Genomic DNA, 18,405 nt, shown 5'->3' with positions numbered 1-18,405 from the left:
GCAGATACGTAAAAATAAGGGGCACTTTTGATTCATGCCTGGTAAATTTGAATAATTTCAGAATAACTTCTGCATACTGTTTGTATAGCTACTCATAAATATTTTTGGAAGTCCATAAATGACGATTTTCATCTATTAATTTTTTTGTTTACTTAATGTTTTTGTCTTTTTCCTGACATGACAATGAAAAGGTTTAAGGTTTAATGCTGCATTTTTTTTTTTTTTTGTACTTTTCTTTTTTTCCCCTTCAAATCAAATGCAGCATTTGTTTTACAGAAGAAATCAGTTTTGTATTTTTATGCTGTACAGATACATGCTTGGAGAGACTAGATCGACTGCTTTTAGAATTTCTTATTACTTAAGTGTTGTGGCTGCCAACCTAAACATTTACAATGAATCATATTCATTTCTAGGCTTTATTTAAGTCCCCTTCAAAATCTCAGATCAAACTGGCTCTCATGTGAATGTTATCTGATTTCAGGGATATTCATTTAATTTACAAACATAGTTGTTCTGATTGTTCGGACCTTTGTTTGGAAGGAAAAGTAGAGCCTGGACCTCTTAGAACTCTAACTGAATAGTGCTGGATAATGGTTTTTGCTCTGTGAGGACCGATTATTTTGTGTTTTTCTGCAGGGATTCAAAAGGAGTTGAAATAATTTGCAACACATTGAAGCATAAAATGAAGTGTAATTATCTTGGAGGAGAGGCGAAAACTCAGCCAACCATATATTAACACATGCTGAAATTATGACCTTCGCATTCTTACATAATCAGCCTCTCATACACAGATATTTATGAGCCAAAAGAGGACACTAATGAATCTGCACAGAATGGGGATTTACAACTTGTATTTATTAATGAGGAAATCATTATTATTATACACATTTATTAGTTGTACTTTGATATTACTTGAGGCAGTCAATATTCCATCATGCACCTGGAAACCAAACCATTTCCTGCCAATTTCTTTCTGTCAGGTACCGTTCTAGTGGAAAACATGCAGATCAACGGTCGTGCGCAGGATCCAGATAGAACCATCTCATTGACGCTGCTGGACAACTATGATTACTGGGTTATCCTTGACCCTGCACTGCAGAGACTGTATCTCAACAGCACCGGACGAGTGCTGGACCGTGACGTGAGTAAACAAACACGCACATTCTGTCAAAAATAACATATTGCTGCTGTTGTCCTTTGGCTGACACACACACACACACACACACACATTTATAATATGGAAGTCTGCCTGAAGTCTCTAAGACAAACAAGCGCTACAATAAATCCCGTCCAGATTTGCAGCACACCGACACGTCACAGTAATAAGATCATGACAGCCACACAGCACTGCAACATTTCCTTACTCAGTATTTTAGTCTTTCTAGTTAAATATTTTAACATCCTTAAATCAAGATAAAAATACTTATTCAAAATATCATGAGATATTAAGAATTTTCAGAGATTGTATCTTAAATAAAGATATTTTTTTATTATTATTGTTATTATTATTATTATTATTATTATGTTTTGTTTTTTTTTTTTGTTTATTACACAGTCAAACCAAAAATTATTCAGACACCTTGGACATTTCATTCATTAATACAGTTTATTCACTATAGTTAAAAAAAAAAAAAAAATGACAAGATCTCAGAGTAAAACTGTTTCAGAAAAAAAAAAAATCTTAATTATGTCAAGCAAAACATGGTCAGGTCAGAGTGTCTGAATAATTTTTGGTTCCAAATTTTTATCAATTTTACTGGTAGTCCACTGTATGAATAATTTTTGCGTATAATATGTCACAGTTTACTTTATTTTGCTATCCTCACTTACATTAATTAACTATAGTGTCCTGCACCCACTAGTAAAAACATATAAAAAATGTCAAAAATGTCTGAATAATTTTTGGTTTGACTGTATATATAACAAAATGTTGTGAGGTTTATGCTTAAAAATAATTGACCTTTTGTGTCAAAAAAGTTTGCTTCTCAAGTACATTTGTTGTATTTAAAATAAATTTAGACATTTTTCTTTTTAATATTATGTTTTAGATTATTTTTTATTATTTTTAATAATAATAATATTTATTTTTTAGTATAAACATAACATTTTGTGAGGTTTAAGCTTAAAAATAATTTACCATAATAAAAATTAAAATAATTTATCATTACCAAATATTAATGCAAGTGGGCTCTTAAAGTAAAAGTATTTAAAATATATTTAAACATTTTTCTTTTATAAATTAAACATATCTTAGATGAGAATGAGGATGAGGATGATGATGGTAATTATTAAGGTTGTTGTTATAATTTTTGACTGCACTTTATGTATTCACAGTAGTGCTGTCAATCAATTAAAAAATAACTACTTAATCACACTTTTTTCTGTAATTAATCTTGATTAATTGCACCTAACATTACAGTTTTTAATATATTTTTATAGTGTAATAATTTCATGTTTAATCTCCAAATTAATGTAGAAACAACATTAATATAGTATGTTTTAAATATTTGATCTAACAGTTACGAAATATCGAAAAAAACAGAAAGTTGTCAAAGACTTCACAGTCTTCACAGCAGAAATTATAAATTAAATATAGATTAATCCTTACTAAAGCAACAAAAATAAGTCAAGAGCACTGAGTGATATTTTGTTTGTCTTTTGTTCTTTGATTAACATTAATGACATAGCAGCAGCAGGTTTATTAGGCTGCTGTCACTTTAAGACGACGTGAATCTGACACATATCCAATGTCCTTACAACTCTTTAAACTCTTTACGGTCAATTAAGACTTTATTTAACTAATTTCCGACTGTGCTTATGATTATACTTGATAAAGCGGGCATTTTGGCATAATTTTGTGTTTTTGTCTGTTCAAGTGTGAAAGAGAACTGAATGCGGCCGATTTAAGTTATTTTTTGTTTTATCGCTTTTGAGTGGTTTAATACCACTTGAATAAATGATAGCATGATCATAATATAACACTAGCTAAAGAATGAAGAAAAACGGTTACTGCATTAATTACATTAAACATTTAAAGAATTAAACTGAAAAAAATAATAATAATCACATAGGTAGTGTTGATTTTGATAGCACAAAACAGTAATTGCAGATTCACAGAATGTGATTCGCTCGAAAAAACTGAATTGTTGGATTTACTTAAGAAAGCAGTGGTTCCACGCAACTATATTGAGTAATTTGTACAAATAACAATTAAGCTGTATGAACAAAACAAATTCAAGTAAAGCTGACAAAATTTGAGTAATTACAAAATAATAATAAAAGTTTTTTTACATAAGGTGAAGACATTTATTGACTTAATTTACCTTATTAAATTAACTATTTGCTCTACAAAATGCACTCAAAAAATAATTGAACAAACTCAGTTGAATTGAGAGCAGGTATTCCATCCTAAACATTCATATATGAGTGCACAAAGTCTAAACACAGGCGCCACTCTTCTGCATAATAGTAACCACCAAATAATAATTAAAAAAAATGACATAAACTCCTGTAAATGTCTGATGTAACTGAACATGAAATACTAACATAAACTAACAGCATCTTTCCCTTTACTGAAAAACACATAAAATATCACTTCAATTCCTAAATTTACTCTCCTAATGCAGTCCCTTGCATCAACTGCCCAGTTAGTTATGTCAACATTAATTTGTGCGTTTCGCTCAGCAAGGTTAAGTTGACTGAACAAACACGTATTAAGTAAAGCTGACAATACTCATTTTTAGTAGAAACAACTACATTAAATTAAGTTATGAGTTTTTAAGTAATGTGAACAAGAATGGTTTCAGTGAAACTAACAACAGTGAAAGTTCTTTTTTTTTTTTTTGTCTGAGTTTTGTCTGTGGCTTTATCTTTATAAAGATATAACTTTATATTTTATCAGGTTTTTTGCTTTTTCGACTGTGCTGTCAGAGTCTACTGTTCTAGAGTACAAGAACAGCCAATGCTTCCATCAAAAAGACTGAAAAAGCAGAAGATTTTCCTCCTACAGCCACTATATGATCATTGCAATTCCTCCCATTCCTTTTTCTTCAAGTGCTTCATCTCCTCCCTCTTATACTGTCTGTCTGTCTTACACCAATCTTCTATAAAGCTCCACACATGTGTCTGTGTGCTCGTCTGAAAAGCATTGCGGTAGTGACAGGCCTCTTATGCCACTATTGGATGATGATTACAGGATATCCCCTCCTCTTCCTCCTCCTCGTCCTCTTCAGGAGGCTTTGTGGGATTCAGCCACTTCACTCAACAGCTCCACTGCTTGTTTTATTCTGAGTACTTGCAGCCAAACACCTTATTTATACAAAAGAAAATGAGGAGGCTTGACATTAATCCTGTTTGCATTGTTACATTCAGTTATGTAATCTTGTGTATTCACACATACAGGCATCTTATTGCTGGAGATTGCTGATTGGCTATATTGTTTACATACAGTACTTTACTAATGGCAGGTACCCAAATGTTATTGATGACTGGTCATAGCTTTTGAAAATATCACAAATGGGTAGTGTTGCCATTTATTACCATATGCGTATGTATGTTTTCAGCTCTCAAATCTCATTCACAGGGGCCTTGTTTCATGATTTGCTAATGCATCCAATTACAATAGTTGTTTTCTCTATATTTTATAAACCCCTTTATGTTCTTTCTTCCAGCCGCCCAGTTACATCACCACCATCGTGGTTCAGATTCAGTGCACCAATGAACTGGTGGGAACAGTTATTCTGCATGAAGTGCGGATAGTTGTGAGGGACAGAAATGACAACACGCCACGTTTCCAGCAGCCTCGTTACTATGTATCAGTTAATGAGGTGAGGCCTGATAACTTATGCACTGCCTCATTTCCTCTCTGTCTCTCTGTCAATTCAGTTTCTATTTAATGTGCATAGTATGCAAATGTTCTATATTCATGGGATACCTAGCCAGCCTGCCTCATTTGACAAAATGTGCAGTATACAACAGCACATTGTGGTGGTACTGTATCTGACAATGCAATGTGATAAATTAACCAGAAGGAATTACAGCTATATATATATAAACTTTACTGTCACTTTTAATTAAGTTAATGCATCCTTGATGAATAAAAGTGATACTTTCTTTAAAAGAAAAAATCGTACTCACCCCAAACTTTTAAACGATAATATATACATTCCCAGCTGTAATTACTTCTGGTAAGTATATATATAAATCTGCTAAGTGGTAATAACGGAATAACAGTTTTAAAAAGGGATTTTCACTATTATTTACAACAGGATCTGCATTTTCATGGGTTTAAATAAAATATTTTTGTCATAAGAGACAATGAAAACCACTCATTTCCTGGTAAAAAAAACAACAAAAAAACATATAACTTGATTTTCAAGTCAATGAATTTGTGACAGCTGAATGTAACAGTTTTTCACAAACCACACATTTCAGTTTCTGAGCAACACCGAAATAAACTTCATTCTGTACAATGATTAAAATGAATTACACAAAAGCATTTTGAAAGTCTCCAGCACATTTTATAATTACTCAAAATCAAACATAGTTCACCCCTTACACACATTATCACATCCGTCAAAAACTCAAGATGGCTATCAGTTGGAATATTTACTAATATTAATATACTATAATATTAATATTAATATATATAATAATATACTAATATTTACTATTTGACATAACACACTCATGGTCATCAATCATTTCACTGAAAACTTTCCGGCTAAGAAATAAATAATTATTATCTTACGATCCCTCTGTTTTCAAATTTAAACATCATTGTCTGTCAAAAAATAATGTGCACAGTATTTACAAGAAGCAGAGGTCCAGGGAGTAAACGTATTTCCTGGAAAACCCACACTACCGGTTGTTTTGAATGCGTCATTGCTTTCCCAGAAGAGGGAGTAAATGAGTGGCTTCAATATGCTGTCTGTTAGAGATGATAATGTGCATAATACATGCATGTGAGTATAATTTAATTTTTCACTCACTGAAATTGAATCAGATTGATCAGGGAACTGAGTGAAATACTTCACACTGCATGCTAAAGATAATAAATGCCAATCCAACTGAAAAATATCACCAGATTAGTGCACATTGTTTAACATGTGTTGGTTTTGATGGACATTTTAATGCACAAACTATACACATTCAGATTCTGACATTTCTGATTTTAATATTTTTTATTAATTTTCTATTCTTGACTGTTCTTTTCTTTCATAATTTTGGTTATAGATGAACCATTAAATGACTGATCTTGAGATGAGTCTCTGTTGTCCAATTTGACTCTCATATGCTAATGTAATATACATTATAAACTTGACAAGTGATTTTTATAAAATGTAGTTCGATCACAATCTTCTCAGTTGTTTAAAAGATTAAGGCAATTATCAAAGTTTAATAAAATGTTGTTTAAAGGAACACCTCCACTTTTTTTGAAAATAGGCTAATTTTCCAACTCCACTACAGTTGAGTTTTACCATTTTCGAATCCATTCAGCCAATCTCCGGGTCTGGCGGTACCACTTTTAGCATAGCTTAGCATAGTTCATTGAATCTGATGAGACCAATAGCATCTTGCTCAAAAAAATGACTAAAGAGTTTCGATATTTTTTCCTATTCAAAACTTGACTCTTCTGTAGTTACATCGTGTACTAAGACCGACGGAAAATGAAAAGTTGCGATATGGCTAGGAACTATACTCTCATTCTGGCGTAATAATCAAGCGCAATGATATTACGCAGCGCCTCACAAATGTCTCCATGGTTGCAAGGCATGCTCCCTGTGCAAACAGGGGGTCACAGATGATGCGTAATATCATTGAGCCTGCTGCGCCCATGGTACGGCAGCAAAGTTCCTTGATTCTTAGTACACGAAGTAACTACAGAAGAGTCAAGTTTTGAATAGGAACAATATCGAAACTCTTTGGTCATTTTTTTGAGCAAGATGCTAATAGGTCTCATCAGATTCAATGAACTATGCTAAGCTATGCTAAAAGTGGTACCGCCAGACCCGGAGATCGGCTGAATGGATTTGAAAACGGTAAAACTCAACTGTTTAACTCTAGGGGAGGTGGAAAATGAGCCTATTTTCAAAAAAAAGTAGAGTGTTCTTTTAATTCTCCAATGAAAGATGGTCAGTTTTTACGATTTGTTGCATTTTGTTTCCCTGCTGCACTTTGACTGCAAGGCAATTTATTTGATCAAAGATATAGCAACAAGAAATACCGTACATCAACACAGGCAAGAAAATTGCACTCTTGAATGAACAGAGAGTTAAGTCACACATATAAAGTCATTGTGTAGTCTGTTGGTGTACTCCATCAGTTATTCAGATCTAAAACCATCCCCTTTTTGCATTGGCTCAAATTTATACTTAAAATTATTCACACACACACACTTGACCCTCCTCTCTAGAAGTACAGATATGAGGACTATTTTTAAATGTAATGGCTTTCATTTATTTGGAATACGTTTAAATAACTTTCTTGAGCGTGTACGTGTTGCGGGTGTGTAAAAGCTTGGCTTCTTTATGCTTGTCAATCTTTCTCCTCTCCTTGAAGTCAAATATGCTGTCATTCTTTTCTTTCTGCCTCTCTCTTCCTGTACATGCAAAATGAGAAAGAGAGGGAGGATAAATACAGTGAAGTGAAGAAGTCAGAGGGGTGCGGGGTGGGAAGGGAAATGTATTAGGTAGTGTCTGCATTTGGAGGCGAATGTGATCATGTGAGTTGCTTTGGATCCACAAGGGCCGTGACTTGGTTCATGGGGTTTCTGGGTGATTTGGAGCCCCAGAGGCAGTGTACTGTAGACTGATACTGTATGTGTGGGAGAGAGAGGCTTCATGTGAGATTTTTAGTCCTCAGAGATACTGACATTGCCCTAAGAATTCCAAGCAAGATGAGATTAGTTCCAGATCGTCAGGTTGTTTTCCAAAAAATGTTTTTGCTTCATCCAATCCATCTCTTCAGTTATTCAATGTAACATGCAATTACTTTGAGCGGGTGCGTATATGAGGTTCTCCAGCACATGACAAATTACAAGGGACATTACATATTGTGGTCACAACAGAAAAGACATTCAATCGCTGAATTTGGTTTTATAGAAAAAAAGCATATATGGTTTAAAACTGTAGTAGTATGAAATATCTTATTATTAGGAAGTCTCTAAGAGCATGAAAATATACATGCCACTTTATAATACTGCTGTAGAGAGTTCTTTCCCCTATTTTTTCATTTACATTTTCATCTATTTGTTTGGCAGACAATCTTTTCCAAAGCAGAAGTGATTAATCCAGCATTTGTGATCAAAAGATAATGCAAAAATTACTCATTTGTAAAAGGTTTTAGAATTTCTTTGAAAATGTCATAAGCGATATGAAGATTAATGCTACCATTTATCTCTTTGTAATGTCTTCCACCATATTGACAATCAATTTATTTTTTTTTAACTGCCTCTGCTGTTATTGGTTCCTGTTACCTTCAGTTATGTGTAATACCACTGACAGATGAGCATGTCAGCAATGGTAAATCATTAATTTATATATTTTAAAATCATTTAATGAGACCTTCTTTGAAATTATTTAATATCACAGTAGGGTTAATGTATTATCAATAAGTTAACTTGGGGAAAATACAAGATGGAAATGCTACCGCAGTTGTAGAATGACCCTAACCTGTTATTTTAATATCAGAACTGTGTGTATTTGTGTGCAGGTTGTGCTGTCTCTCTCTTTCCGTTTTGACTTTCTCTTTATGTTGTTTCCTCCTTGTTTTTTCTTAGTATTTTTTTTTCCTGTTCTGTTCCTGTCTAGTCTGTCTTCTAAGGGAACCAAAAGGAACCCCCCACACACATACACAGTCTAGGTCACATGGGTCACATCTGAGGCCTGTCAGAGTTGCTGTGTTGTTACACAAGCATATAGCCAGTGTCTGATGTTTGTTTCATATGTTTTTTAATGATATCTCTCCAGCTCACTCCTGTCGGTACCACCATCTTCACCGGCTTCTCAGGAAACAATGGAGCCACGGATATTGATGACGGACCAAACGGACAGATTGAATACGCCATTCAGTACAACCCAAATGACCCGGTATTTCATCAGATCAAACAGACCTTCTGCAGTTACACTCAAGTTCTTCATTGTAATTAATGGTTAATTTAAAGCAGTAACTTTATGCATGCATATTGAACTTTTAAACTGTAATGTTTTATTTAAAATACTGCAATCTCTCATTTTCTCTCTCTATTTCAGTTGTCAAACAGGACCGTGCGGGTTGCTGGGACTCTGTCTGGTAACATTGTTTTGGCAGAGCGGCTGAACTATGAGGAGAGAACTCGCTATCTAATTATAGTCCAGGCCAATGTAAGATTATTGACACATAAAATATCCTTCACTGTCATATAATGTTTTTACAGTGTTTTTGTACTCTTAATGCATTTAAGAGGAGTGTTTCAAGGTAAATACAACTCAAGCTGTATTGCCATGATGTTGAATACCAGAGATAATAACTTTTAAAATTATGTTTACAATAATGGACATATAAAAGACTGCTGAAGTCTTTTGGGGAAGGTAGCCAAAAAGCTCATAGTGCAGCCACAAAGCTTAAACATTTTACATGTTATCATGAGGCTAGTGGGATACTATCACTTAATAACCCTATATGTAACACAATGTTGCTGTCGGGTGGAAACCTTGTACGCTACATTTTAGTAAATGGAATAAAGACTGTATTTTTTAAATAATTAAACACTGCATTGTCAAAGTTGATATTGTGGTTTTATATATGGTCAGACACTTGCATTTGTCATTATATTATTAACATTTTACCAAAATTAAGCTCAGTGGAGTTACAAGGTTTTTGACAGGAGAATTTTGGACATACTCGTTTTGTCCGTCATTAGAACGGCAGCATCTGAGGCTGTTCTTTTCATCAACTTACAGGTTTTAAAGTTTAAAAATAGCTATGTGTGCACTCAGTGTAATTATAAAGCTATGTGGTCAACAGTGTAATTATAAATGTAATAACCGAAATTAATTACAGATGTAATTACATGCAGGTGTTTTTAAAATATAAGTACAATGTAAAAACATGTATGTACACATTAAGTGCATTGTATCAAATGATTAATTTAAATGTAAGTACATAGTAGTTAAGGCCACTTAATATAAAGTGGGACCAAAACGTTCCCGTAACGCCAAGAAAACTGGACATTTTATTGTTCCCTGAACCAGCACTGAATATTTAGAGTTCCCTTACATGGGAACATCGGCTCTGCGTAGTCGCTTTGGGAACGCCTCTGCGTGATTATGTCTTGAAGCACTCATGAAATCCAACCAATAGTGTAGCGGGACGTCAGAGCGGGGCGGGTCAGCGCTCGATTCGACTGTTCCCTGCCGGTGCGCCGCTTCAAGGCGTCGAGCCAAGTGCTCAAAAAACACCAGAGACCAGTCTCGAGAGACTGGTTCCCTTAGTAGAATATTTAGAAGAATGGAAAAGTTTTCCCAATATTTCTCAATGGGTGCTGCAAATGATAAAAAACAGTAGTGGACCCCCAGCAGTCTCTAGTCATGGAACAAGAAGTGATGACACTTTTGCAAAAGGGAGCTATAGAGAGGGTTCCTCCCACCAGCATACAGTCAGGGTTTTACAGCCGATACTTCATAGTTCCGAAGAAGGATGGAGGGTTTCATCCTATTCTAGATTTACGCATGTTAAATCGTTCAGTGCAAAGGCTCCAGTTCAAGATGCTAACACTCAAACAGATCACTACACAGATCCGGTCCGAGGACTGGTTTGTGACAATAGATCTGAAAGACGCGTACTTTCATGTATCGATCCATCTTTCACATTGGAAGTTCCTCAGGTTTGCTTTCGGGGGCAAAGCTTACCAATACAAGGTTCTTCCGTTCGGCCTATCCCTTTCACCCCGCACCTTCACGAAGTGCGTGGATGCAGCGCTGGCTCCTCTGAGACTCCAGGGCATCCGCGTGCTGAATTATACGACGATTGGTTGATTCTAGCTCAATCAGAGCAACAGGCAGTTCGACATCGAGATGTAGTTCTGTCCCATATGAAGAGGTTAGGGTTGAGACTCAATGCCAAGAAAAGTGTGCTTTTACCGGCTCAGACTACCAATTACCTAGGGGTAGTTTGGGATTCCACTTCGATGCAGGCACATTTGTCCCCTGCTCGGGTGAATTCCATTCTGTCAACTGTGAAAGGGGTGAAGTTAGGCCAGTCACTCACTGTAAAACAATTTCAGAGAATGTTGGGTCTGATGGCAGCTGCGTTCAACGTGATACCTTTTGGTCTGCTGCACATGAGACCCCTACAGTGGTGGCTCAGAACCAGGGGGTTTTCTCTGAGGGGAAATCCTTTTTGCACAATCAAGGTCACGCGGTGATGCCTTCGTGCTTTGTCGGTGTGGAAGAAGCCCTGGTTTCTCTCCCAAGGTCTTGTGCTGGGAGCTCCTTGTCGTCGCAAAATGCTAACGACGGATGCTTCTCTCACAGGGTGGGGAGCGATCATGAGTGGTCGCTCAGCTCAAGGTCTGTGGGAGGATCATCGATCTCGGCATATAAATCAGCTGGAGATGATGGCGGTATTTCGAGCACTCAAATACTTCCTCCCAGACCTGAGGGGCCATCACGTGTTAGTTCAGTCAGACAACATGTCGGTGGTCTCTTATATCAACCATCAGGGGGGTCTGAGGTCTCGCCAATTGTGCAAGTTAGCTCATCAGATCCTCCTGTGGACCCAGGGCAAGCTTCTCTCTCTGAGAGCAGCTTATATCCCAGGAAATCAAAATTTGGGAGCCTGTCGAGGCAGGGGAATGGAGGCTCCATCCCGAAGTGGTGGAGCTGATATGGAAAAAGTTTGGTCGTGCACAAGTCGATCTATTTGCCTCGAAAGAGACGTCTCACTGGCCATTGTGGTTTTCTCTGACCCATCCAGCCCCTCTGGGGTTGGATGCCATGGTACAGACGTGGCCGAGGCTGCGTCTGTACGCATTTCCCCCGATTGCTCTGCTCCCCGGAGTTCTGGAGAGGGTTCGCCGGGACTGGGCCCGTCTAATATTGTTAGCCCCGTTCTGGCCGACCCAAGTATGGTTCACGGATCTAGTATCCCTCTTAGAAGATTCCCCCATGGAAATTCCTGTCAGACAAGACCTCTTGTCTCAGTTGGGCGGAGCAATAGTTCACCCGCGCCCAGAAATATGTAAACTGTGGGCTTGGCCCCTGAGGTTGTAGAGACCATTCTCCACTCCAGAGCTCCAACCACGAGAAAACTGTACGCGTATAAGTGGAAACTGTTTGCTACTTGGTGTAGCCACTCTCAGGTGGATCCGTTCCACTCTTCTATCAGTCAAGTACTGCAATTTCTCCAAGAGAAGTTCTCGGATGGTTTAACATCTTCTACACTGAAGGTTTATATCGCTGCTATTTCCGCTTATCACGCAAAAATAGAAGTTCTTTCTGTTGGTGGAAACCCTTTAGTTGTACGTTTTCTCAGTGGTACTCAGAGGCTGAGGCCTATGTACGCACAAAAATGCCTTCCTGGGACTTAGCTATTGTGTTGGAAGGTTAGCTGCGGCTCCCTTTGAACCTCTAGAGGAAGCATCTGAGAAGATCCTTACTCTCAAAACCTTATTTCTTCTGGCCATAACATCCCTCAAAAGAATTGGGGACTTACAAGCACTATTGGTTGCTCCTTCATGTTTGGACTTTGCACCTGGAATGGTCAAAGCCTTTTTACATCCTAGACCTGGATATGTTCCTAAGGTCCCTACAAACGTCCCAGGGCCTATTGTGCTGCAGGCCTTCTGTCCTCCACCTTTTATGGATCCGGATCAAGAAAAACTAAATCTGCTCTGCCCGGTGAGGGCTTTAGACGCGTATGTCCAAAGAGCTGCCCTGTGGCGAAAGACTGAACAACTGTTTGTGTGTTATGGTTCTCCTAATAAGGGAGGTCCTGCGTCTAAGCAGAGAATGAGTAGGTGGGTGGTCGAGGCCATCTCTCTTGCTTACAAGTCGACTGGACAGCCTCCTCCTTTAGCTGTCCAGGCACATTCTACCAGGGGTATGGCTGCCTCAAAGGCTTTGATGTCGGGGGTTCCCCTCCTAGATATATGTGATGCTGCTGGGTGGTCTTCTCAGCTTACTTTTTTTAGGTTTTATAACCTTGATCTGGGCTCCACTCCAGGGTCCTCAGTCCTGTCGTCCTAAAATAATAATAACACAACAGGCTTTTGGTCTTATGGCCTAGTTGGGATAGCGTTCCCAAAGCGACTATGCAGCGTCGATGTTCCCATGAAAGGGAACGTCTCGGGTTACGTCTGTACCCCTGGTTCCCTGAATAAAGGAACAAGATGCTGCGTAGCTTAGCCATACTCCCTGCACGCCTGTGAGCGTCTGCTTCATCCATATCAGAAGCTGGCGTTCTTTGTTCTCAGGGGTGCTTTAAAGTTTCCTGGTCCGTGATGTCACCCGCTCTGACGTCCCGCTACACTATTGGTTTGATTTCACGAGTGCTTCAAGACGTAATCACGCAGAGGCGTTCCCAAAGCGACTACGCAGCATCTCGTTCCCTTATTCAGGGAACCAGGGTTACAGACTTAACCCTAGACGTTTACTGTCATTTGGCCAAAATCTCATGTTATTAAAGACTTAAGTGCTATACACAGGCTATTTAAGACAGCATTGGCTATGAATTGATGGAAAATGCTAGACTAAGACACTCTTCTCTGCTCCTAATACGTAAAACATTTCCCTTTACATATATATTATTTCAAGAGTAAGGAAAATGCTGTACTTATTCAAAGAACCAGTTCTTTGTTTACCATTGCATTGCAAACAAGCAGAGATGGTCCAAATTCTGTGCAGCACTTCATTCATGATAAAGGCGGTGTGGAGTTATTAGGTTTTACTGACAGTTTGGGGAGGTTTAGTCACAAGCTCTTTTTAATACTTTTTATATGTTAAATATTTGCAAAATTCACAGACAGAGTTGACCAATAGTTATGATTTAGCTAAATTAGCTACTCTACATTTGAGAGTTTTTAAGTTTGCATTGGTGAGGTTATGCTTTTGAATTTGTATTTGTGAGTTTACACAATGTTTGAGTTTGCAATCGTGAGTTTGAATTTGTACTTTTAAGTTTACGTTTGAGAGTTTTTGAGTTTGTGTTTAAGAGAATTACACTTGCAAATCTACGTTTTTGCATTTGTGAGTTGGCATTTGAGAGTTTTTGAGTTTGTGTTTGAGAGTTTGAGAGAATTACCCTTGCAAATCTACATTTTTGCATTTGTGAGTTGGCATTTAAGAGTTTTTGAGTGTGCTTTTGATGATTTATGAGTTTGAATTTATGTGTTATGCACAATACTCACAACCACAAGTTTGCTTGCCTAGAACTACACCTAGAATCACAATTATGTACAACTTAAAGCTCAGTAACAAAATTAATATATAAATGCTTTAACAAAAATGTGAGGTTTTTTTTTTTTTTAACATTTCTTTTTAACCATGCCCAATATACTTACTTACTATACTATAAACTATAAACACAGTTTTTGATGTTGTTCCTATGTTCATATAGCTCAGTTTGTTGTATCTCACAATATTGCTTTAAAGTCAAACCAATCCTAAAATGTAAATAAACTCATGCTAGCAATCGAAAGGTTAATGATTCGATCCCTGTAAGAAGTGAGCCATGAGCTGTAAGTCACTTTGGATAAAGATGTCTGTAAATGAGTACTTACTCTGTTATCTTTCCATTAGATAAAAAATAACCTTGACTTTTTGGTCAAGCGGTGTTGGGCCTTTTAGGTTGCCAGTTTGCACAATGCACTTTTTAAAATTCCAGGCACCTCCCTATATCTGTCACTGAATAACCGGCATCCTGATTCACTTCCAAATGCATCCCTTCACCCTCACATGAGCTGCATACAGAACTAGCTCAAACCCCATCTAGAACAGCATCCCTGTGAGGTGTCCAGACCCCAGCGGCCGTGAGCATGTTTTCATAGAGCCAAATGGCTCAAATAAATGACTTACATCAGGGCTGCAACAGCTCTCCTTGAAGAAAATGGAATCATTTCAGGATGTAGAAAATGAGGGGATGGGTTTGTTACTGAGTTCTTTCTTTTTTTTTTTTTTTTTTTTTTGCTCTCTCTCTGAAATCTTGTTAGAGGAAAGATACAGAAGGGCAGAATTAACTTTGATTCTAAATCATTTTTATTTAGACCCTAGTTATTGGAATTCAATCAATAATTATAGATTGATGAATTACATTTTATTACATGTACATTTTTTTGTGATTCCTTTACCTGTTGATCTAGATTCAGTGCTTTTACCGTATTGGAAAAAAGAAAAAAAGAAAAAAATCAAGTTTTTAAAAAGTTGGTTGTTCAAAGTATGATATATTGATATATGAGTAATGATTGAGCTTTTGGTTTAAAAAAATAAAGTATTTTTACTTGTAGTTGGAATATTTATTTAAAAAAAATGAGTTTAGTTAAACTATTGTTTAGATGAGTAGAGTTTAAATATTTTTGTTCTATTAAGTCTTTCACCTCATGCTTATGTTCTCATTGTCCTTGATGTTGTATCTCTGTATGTACTGTAGATCTGTGGATGTTGTAGCTAAAGGTCTGTATCTATAGTAACATGCCAACTTTTTTTCTTTCTAGGACCGGGCTCCGTTTCCTGGAAGTCGTCGCACAGCAACCACTACTCTAACTTTGGACGTTTCAGATGGAGATGATCTAGGTCCCATGTTCCTCCCTTGTGTTCTGGTCAACAACACACATGACTGTAACCCCATCACATACCGTGTCGCTATTCCTGAGCTCACTGACCCGGTAAGAACTCGCAGAAAACCTCAGAAGTCTTCAAATGTTGAATACTCCCTTCTAGGGCTGCCCTCGACTAAAGATTTTTCTAGTCGACTAGTAGTTGTTCATTTAAGCCATTAGTCTACTAATTGCACGTTTATATTAATAAGCCATAAATCAAAATAATGAGCCTTTAATTGCCTGTATATAATACATAGCCTAATCAGCTGCAGAGATGCAACTCGTCATCTCCATAGTAGTGGACAAGCCTATATGCATGTTTCATACAGATTACATAATCTAAGCATATTTATTAATTCATAGAGGCATGGGGGTTGGTTTATATCATTCATACTGGCAAGCAGCCTTTGGAGTATCATCATTGGTAGCTGCCAAGTCACTCCCTAGCAACCAAACAGAGTACCCTAGCAACCGTTTTGCAAGATCTATATCTCTGCATCAGAACATTGTAAAGACATGTGGGTTGGTTTATATTGTCAAGCAGCCTTTGGAGTATCATCATTGGCAGCTGCCAAGCCACTATCAGCTGCAGAGATTGTCAATGATGCAACTCGTCATCTCCATAGTAATGGACATGCCTATATGCATGTTTCATACAGATTACATAATCTAAGCATATTTATTTTCCATTTGAATTGGTTTGTTTAAAAGTAGACATTTCTAGCTTTCTATAGATGGGTCAATGATGTAATGGGTATTTTTTTTTTTTGTCCAAAGGCCTTAATAATAATAAAAAAAAACAAATATTTGAGATTCAAAGTATGTAAGGTAGTACAACTAGATCTCTTTTATTGAATCCAAAAGGTTTTAACTATATTTTAATACATATTAAAATATTTTAAAAAATTTAAAGGGTCAAAAGGTAATTTGTTTTAACCGCCCAAAGGCCAATACAGCCACATCATTTGTGATTAAAGGGTTAGTTCACCCAAAATTTAAAATAATGTAATTTATTACTCACCTTCATGTCGTTCTACACCCGTAAGACCTTCATTCATCTTCGGAACAAAAATGAAGACGTTTTGATTAAATCTGATAGCTCAGTGAGGCCTCTATAGACAGCAATGCCATTGAAAATCTCACGATCCATAAAGGTACTAAAAACATATTTAAAACAGTTCATGAGAGTTCAGTGGTTCTACCTTAATATTATAAAGTGACAAGAATACTTTTTGTGTGCCAAAAAAAAAAACTAAATAATGACTTTTCAACAATATCTCGTGATGACAGATTTCAAAACACTGCTTCAGAGCTTTACGAATCGAATCAGTGATTCAGATCTCCTATCAAACGGCTAAACTGTTGAAATCACATGACTTTGGAGATCTGAACCACTGATTCAATTCGTAAAGCTCAGAAGCTTCATGAAACAGTTTTTTGAAATCGGCCATCATGAGATATTGTTGAAAAGTCATTATTTTGTTTTTTTTGGTGCACAAAAGTATTCTCTTTTATTGAATCCAAAAGGTTTTAGTTATATCTTGCTACATATAAAAGTATTTTAAAGATTGACCGAGATGGCATGTTGATCTAGTCCAGTGGTTAACAAACTTTTTAGAGTGGAGTACCCCCTGAGGCATTTACCATCCTTCTGCGTACCCCCTCTCTTCCACTTAGACTACACCTTTTCCATTAAGGGACCATATTTGCCCCCTAAATTGACTTTCCAGTGCATTTATTATCTTTATAAATACCTTAATGTTTCAAATTTAAATTAAAAAAAAAAAGTTCAATAGAGAAACATGCAATTGTCACAGTCACCAAATCAGTCACCAGCACCGGCACTACATTTCTCAGCGTCCCTCCTGTTCCTCACCTGCACACAATCTCCAATCACCAGCACCTGCAAGTCATCACCTCTCATCAGCACTCCCTAGATAAGCAGTCACCATCCTCACAATGTCCGGTCTTGTATGTGCTAAGTGTTGTGTTGCGCGTATACCTGTTCCTGTATATTCTCCCGTTGGAGTTCTAAGTAAAGACTTGTTTGTAAAGTATCTTCTTCATTGTGTGTTCCTGCACAAGCAACCCATTACAGCAATGATGATAAAAATGTAAAAAAGTTATTATTTTACATACTAAAACTGCGGTAAGTCTTAATGCGTGAGTCACCGAGTCATTCGTTCATTCAGTAACGAAGCAAGTGTCTATATTTATGAATGAATCATTGAATCAGTGACTTTCACGAACGATTCATTCAAACAGATTTGTTCACGAAACACCGCTGTGTCTGTTGTAGTTCTGCTGTGGCTTTCGTTGGAACTATTATTTCGTTGCAAAATAGAGTAAATACTGACAATACTGTTAAGAACATCACTATTATCCGTTTGTTTGTTGAACTGTTCTATAAAATCAATGTCATACACACAAACATGTGGATATGTTGATTTGCATTCTTGCTCGTGTAATTTTATCAACATTAAAAACAAGAACTCACAAAAGGTATGTTTTGTTTCAAGAGTTTTTATCTTTTTAACTTAGTTTTGATTTAAAATTCAACATTGAAGGAATATTGATTTGAAAACACCTGCGGGTTAGGGGTCAAAAGCTCA

At 36.8% G+C, this 18,405-nt stretch overlaps 1 protein-coding gene across 1 annotated transcript in view; it reads left to right on the top strand.

Moving 5' to 3' along the window:
- pcdh15a (protocadherin-related 15a) overlaps positions 1 to 18,405 on the top strand; it is a 280,344-nt gene that overhangs the window by 124,995 nt on the left and 136,944 nt on the right. Inside the window, exons 4-8 of the mRNA XM_067385538.1 lie at positions 981 to 1,141; positions 4,671 to 4,826; positions 8,970 to 9,089; positions 9,252 to 9,362; positions 15,689 to 15,859. Coding sequence (XP_067241639.1) covers positions 981 to 1,141; positions 4,671 to 4,826; positions 8,970 to 9,089; positions 9,252 to 9,362; positions 15,689 to 15,859 — 719 coding nt within the window. The remainder of the gene's footprint in view (positions 1 to 980; positions 1,142 to 4,670; positions 4,827 to 8,969; positions 9,090 to 9,251; positions 9,363 to 15,688; positions 15,860 to 18,405) is intronic.

This window comes from Chanodichthys erythropterus, chromosome 5, assembly GCF_024489055.1.
Source record: "Chanodichthys erythropterus isolate Z2021 chromosome 5, ASM2448905v1, whole genome shotgun sequence".
Classification (NCBI taxonomy): domain Eukaryota; kingdom Metazoa; phylum Chordata; class Actinopteri; order Cypriniformes; family Xenocyprididae; genus Chanodichthys; species Chanodichthys erythropterus.
Note: the sequence above shows the minus strand (reverse complement) of the source record. Positions and strands in the feature narration are given on the sequence as shown.